This window comes from Kryptolebias marmoratus, linkage group LG9 (assembly GCF_001649575.2).
Source record: "Kryptolebias marmoratus isolate JLee-2015 linkage group LG9, ASM164957v2, whole genome shotgun sequence".
NCBI classification, from domain to species: domain Eukaryota; kingdom Metazoa; phylum Chordata; class Actinopteri; order Cyprinodontiformes; family Rivulidae; genus Kryptolebias; species Kryptolebias marmoratus.
Window position 1 is genome coordinate 30,804,741 of NC_051438.1, and position 5,745 is coordinate 30,810,485.

Below are 5,745 nucleotides of genomic sequence, written 5' to 3' on the forward strand. Positions count from 1 at the left end.
AAAACAAATAAAATAAGATTAAAAAAAGTCTTCAATGTCTAATTGAACTCAACGATCTACAGAGTCATACCAATTAAATAAAAATATGTTATATAAAATAAGTGATTGCTTAAATATCTTTAAAGTGACTGCCCTAATTCAACTCAGAGGAAAGATTTCCACAGATTTCCACAGCCCTAAACATCCCCAGGAGTTCTGTTAAAGCCATCACTTGGGGTGGCAGTGGCTCAGGAGGTAGGGGTTCATCCTGTAATCTGGAGGGTTGCTGGTTCAAGCTCCTTCTCCATCAGTCTCAGCTATTGTGTCCCTGGGCAAGGCACTTCACCTGCCTTGCCTACTGGTGGTGGTCAGAGGGCTCGGGGGCATCGGTGTGATGGCAGCCTCACTTCTGTCAGCCCCAGGGCAGCTGTGGCTACATTTAAACTCACCACCATCAATGGGTGAATGGATGTGTGAATGAATGGGTGAATGGATGTGTGAATGAATGGGTGGATGAATGGGTGGATGAATGGGTGGATGAATGGGTGGATGAATGGGTGGATAAATGGGTGAACAAATGTGTGAATGAATGTGTAAATGAATGGGTGGATGAATGGGTGAATGAATGTGTAAATGAATGGGGGGATGAATGGGTGAACGAATGTGTAAATGAATGGGTGGATGAATGGGTGAACGAATGTGTGAATGAATGTGTGAATGAATGTGTAAATGGATGTGTGAATGAATGTGTGAATGAATGTGTGAATGAATGTGTAAATGGTTGTGTGAATGAATGGGTGGATGAATGTGTAAATGGACACACCTGGTTCAGAGGTTAAATCACCTCCTCATGTTCTGCAGAAGCCTGTTAATCACCTGTTGACTCAGATCAGGTGTGTTGGAGCAGAGGAACAAGTAAAACCTGCAGGATGGTGGCCCTGAGGACCAGGACTGGAGACCACTGTAGTAACTAGATAAAGCACTATACAAGTGCAAGCCATTTACCATCATAAAGAAATATATATATATTTATATAAATAGATAATAAAACTATGTTACAAAATTGCACTTTTGAGCTTTAATTTAAATAAAGTGTTTTCATTTTATTAGTAGAATTTAATTTTAAAAGTAAACCAAAGCCGAACAGAAGAGTTCAGGAGGAGACATCAAAGGAACAGTTTTAAAAGATCAAAGGAACACAGATCAAAGGAATACTGTGACATCACACGTGATGTCATGGAAGCTATAAATAGGAGGCAGGTTCTTAGAATCTCAGATCATTCTTGACAGAGACGGATCATTTTGGTAGTATTTTCGTGGCGGATTTAGAAAAATGTCGTATCAGAGATACCCCAATCAGAGAAGAGGCAGGAATCAGGAAGCCTGGATGGAGCAGACCTCACCCCATCACGAAATCAGCAGGCTGAACGCCCTTCTCAGCGATGAGCGAGCGAAATGGTTTCAGGAGAACCATAGATCGAGCCAGCTGTGGCAGGAGCTGCAAGAGACCAAGGCCCAGTTGGACAAACAGAAGTCCCTGAAGGAAGTGTTTATCAAGAAAGAGAAGGAAGTTAGACAGGAGCTCCAGAGACTGCAGAAATACAGCGATGCAGAAACTCTCAGCTCCACTAAGATCGCTTCCCAGGTGCAGAGCAGCATCAAACAGAGGAAAAAGAAAAGCCTTCAGCAGGATTACGAGGAACTGAAAGTGGCTCACGTCATGAGCCAGGAAAGGTTTTCGGCCGAACTCCAGCAGGAGAAAGAGAAAACCAAGGCTCTCCAGCAACAACTGGATGAAGCCAAGCGTTCATATGAAGAGCTGAGCAACAAATATGAAAAGGAAGTTGTTGCACTCCGTCAACAGGCTGCGGCGTTTCAACAGCAAGCCGCAGAGACCCAGAGTCAGGTTGACGCAGAAAAACAGTTACAGAACCATCTAAAAGAAACATCCGCCCAGGAGATCCAGAAGCTACGAGAGATCTCACAAGAAAAAGAATCAAAATTGCAGAAAGAGCTGGAACAAATGGCCACATCTTACAGCCATCTCAAAACCAAACATGAGATGGACGTTTCCGCTCTTAAAGTCATGTCAGAAGCATTTTTACAGCAGCTCTGCAAAGACATGCACGTTTCTGTCCAGAACAACAAGGAAAGCCTGGAGACAATTAATAACCTCCAGGCAGAGAACGAGACCATGACCCAGGAGAACTTTAATTTGGAAATGATCTGCTCCAACTTTGAAGCAGACGTGGACCGACTGACAGCTGAGCTTAAAGATCAGATTGAGATCAACCTTCAGCTCTCCTCTGAACTCAAAGACACACAGTTGGATTCACCGAACCCTGAGAAACCCCTCCTGGAGACACCTGATGGAGAACTGACTTCTCCAGAGAAGAAGAAGTCTTTCTGGAAGCGAGCACGCCATTTCCTTGGCCTGAAAAAGCCTGGAAGTTGGAAGAAAACTAAAAATGCTTCCATCTGAAACGTTCTCCTTTACGCACCACACCGGCAAACATTTACAAAACGTTTCAAACACAAACCAGTGAACATTTATCTTTTATTTTTTTCTTTTTGTTTAAAAAAAAGGGCAACACGGTGGAAAAGCATCATCTCCTTTCCAAACACAAAGAAGGTGTCAGATTAGCATCAGATATTTTCACCGTGCTGCGTGGGTTTTTCTCCGGGAACTCCGGTTTTCCCCCACATCGTTCAAATTCAAACCAATTGGTCACTCACTGGTCATTCTACATTCACACACTTACATTAATAAATAAGTAAAAAAATAAATAAATTTAAAAAAACAAAAAAAAATTATTCACCCTCGTGAATCGCCACCTTATCGCGGTGGGGGTGTTTGCGTGTCCCGATGGTCCCAGAAGCCATGATGTTTGGGACTGGGTGAGGGGCCAGACTAAGAGCGATTCAGCAACCCTTGATTCTCCTTCATGACTCTGTGTGCGTGTGTGTGTGTGTGTGTGTGTGCTCCCTTCACACATCGTCTCCTGTAAAATGATTGACTGTGGTAGATCATAACCTACAACTCTGACAGTAATCTCATGAACATCTCCCCTAACTTTCCAGGACAAAGTCTAAATAAATGTGGATATTCTACATTATTCCCCACAGTTTCTCCAACATGACTGTGGTGCACAGAAAGATTTGCTCCTAGCTTTGGGTGAAATGAAAAATCTAATTATATTCCTCCAGCAGTGTTCTCCTCTCCAAATGTGAGGCCATTTGCTCTGAGGTGTTTCTGTTTTACATTCTTATATTGTATCACCCCTTCTTTCCATCAGGTGTTGGTTCAGAGCCATATTTATCCAAATTTATGCTACTTTTCATTTTCCTGTTGACATAGGTTTATTACCAAATATCTGAAATGATATTGATCATTTAATCTGTAAAACTTGTGACTATGAAACTGAAGTGTGCTCCTGTTTGTAAGACCAGAAAGCCTCCCCGCTCTGTTCTACATCCCAGAAAGAATCGGGACAGCTCCTCGTTGGTTCTGGAATCAGGAAGCAGCCTGTGAGAGTTACCTTGTCAGAATGCTGCATCTGAAATCTGAGTATCCTGGTTCCAGTGAAAATATGGGAGCGGACACTGATTTTAAATGATTTTGTGATGGACCGGAGAGCAGGTGTTGCCCGCCTCTCGGGCCCGGCTCCTACCAGGTAGCAGAAAACGAATGGATGGAAGTTTCTTCACTCTGGTTGTTTTATCATTGAACTCTATCATTTCTTTACCAATCGTTTCTTTAAACTGGTTTTTGATCTGATCCTTTCTAACAAACTGACACGATGAGCAGCTTTTAGCTGCAGGAACCTTAGCACATGTAGAGTGCTGGTTATAAAAGCTTACAGGCCGAGTCAAAGAGATTTCTAAATGTCTAAGCTTTTGAAGCACATAATGTACAGCTGAGGGGGTGAAGAACAAGAAAAGCTGGAGTGAATGAATAAATGTCATTTCAGCACCATCAGTGGCCACTTGCAGCCATCAGCAGATGGGTCCTGAACACGCAGGGAAGATGAGAAAATGCCACCACTTTCCTAGAAGCTGCTGGGAAATGAGAGCAGAGAACTGTTCTTAGGCTGCAAGAGAAACAGCACTCAGGACTTCTGAAGCTCAGCTGATGTGATCTGTTTAACAAATGTCAGTTATTAAAGAAGGAGAGATAAAATGCTGAGGAAGATTATTTGGTCTCCTGTCAGATCCAATTTTTGTCCTCTACTTTCTTACAGATTGCTTTGATTGAAGCTCTTAAATCACCTGTTTAGGTTTAGACGTGCTTCAGATTATTTCACTATTATGTGTCAATATCTTTTATAAAATTTCAGTTTTTCAGCTGTTAGTGAAACAAAATGTTGCATTAGGTTAAATATTGAATTATTTTAGACAATTTTAAAACAGTATCTGACCTTTGTTAATGTTTGTGTGATCACTGACTTATTATGACTTTATTGTTTTACTGTAATTTAACTACTTCAGCAAACTTTGTGTTACTTTAGTTGTTCATATATCAAATGTTCGGCTCCTTCAGGAGAAAGGGCAATATGACTTTTGGGTTTTGTAACTTTTGTACTTTTCAATATATTTCCTTTTTTTTTTACAAATATTTTCCCCAAGAAATACATTAGGGTCTCTCCTGTTTAATGTTCTTTTTAAAATCTGCTTTAGCTACTGCTGTGCTGCTTTTAGCTTTTAGCTACCATTCTGCTACTTTTAGCTAGCCTTTTGCTACTTTTTACTTCCATCCAGTGTTTTGCTTCTTTTAGCTTTAAGAAACCAGTTTTAGCCTCTCCAGCAGAATCATCCACACTGTTTTCACAGAAATGAAATATCTGTACCTTCAGGAACAGTGACAAACAGACTCGTGATGAATGTAGTTGGGTTCTAAGTTCTTGTCTGTGCTGTTGGTGCTGATGTTTAGAACTTTGTGGAACTCCAGTCTTGGATCCTGAAGGTCTGCTTCGTCTGCAGTTTTAGGACATTTGATGATAGTGTTTCATATGAAGTGGTCATTTATTGGAGATGGCAGACTTCAGAGGAGGCTTTTCTTCAGTTCATTAAAAATCTAAATCATGTGTCTGTTTATAAAACTTTATTGTTTCTTTGGGAGGTTTGAGCTTTTTAACTGGATCTCAGAGTATCCAGTCCTGTTTGGTTGTCAGATACTCAGCTCAGGCTTCTTCTCTTGGCTGCTTGCAGTTTATGATTTGGATCTGCTGCTTGCCATCTTTCATTAATGTCCTGGCACTGAATTCAAACCTGAATGAGAATCTCATTCAGAAAACAGCACACAGTGATGAAGGAGCGCTGCCATCTTTTACTTCATGTCTGGCTGCCTAATATTAATATCTGTGAAGGTTTTTCTTTGCCAGTTTTTAATGTTTATTAACACAATTAGGTTTCAACTAAAACAGAAACAATGAAACAAGGGACACGCTAAAAGCAACAGAGTTGTGTGCAGAAGAATCTGGCTTCCATTTCCCAGCATCAGCATTGGAAAACAGAGAGTTTCTAATGAAAAGAAATGGGTGAGTGCTTGATATAATTTGGATGATCTGATGTATTTGATGAGTGAAGAGATGAGGCAGTTCTCTGCCCAGAAAAACAAAACGAGCTGAAGGTGCGTGTGCCAGAGTCAATTAGTCCTCAAAGGAGTCAACGACACTAATTAACTCCGTAACCAGTGGACCTGTAACATACCACACACATTAAATGAAACCATCCCATCTCTTTGCCAATATGTGTCAACTTTAAAGT

General features: G+C 41.1%; 1 protein-coding gene across 1 annotated transcript; it reads left to right on the forward strand.

Moving 5' to 3' along the window:
- The first annotated feature begins 1,256 nt into the window (after positions 1 to 1,256).
- Positions 1,257 to 4,004, forward strand: LOC119617357 (putative mediator of RNA polymerase II transcription subunit 26). Its single transcript, XM_037977509.1, has one exon. It carries the CDS (start codon positions 1,313 to 1,315, stop codon positions 2,459 to 2,461), a length of 1,149 nt encoding a protein of 382 aa, XP_037833437.1. The 5' UTR covers positions 1,257 to 1,312; the 3' UTR covers positions 2,462 to 4,004.
- The last annotated feature ends 1,741 nt before the right edge of the window (positions 4,005 to 5,745 follow it).

Coding starts and splice junctions, on each gene's coding strand:
- LOC119617357 (XM_037977509.1), top strand. CDS start 1,313: ATGTCGTATCAGAGATACCCCAATCAGAGAAGAGGCAGGAATCAGGAA.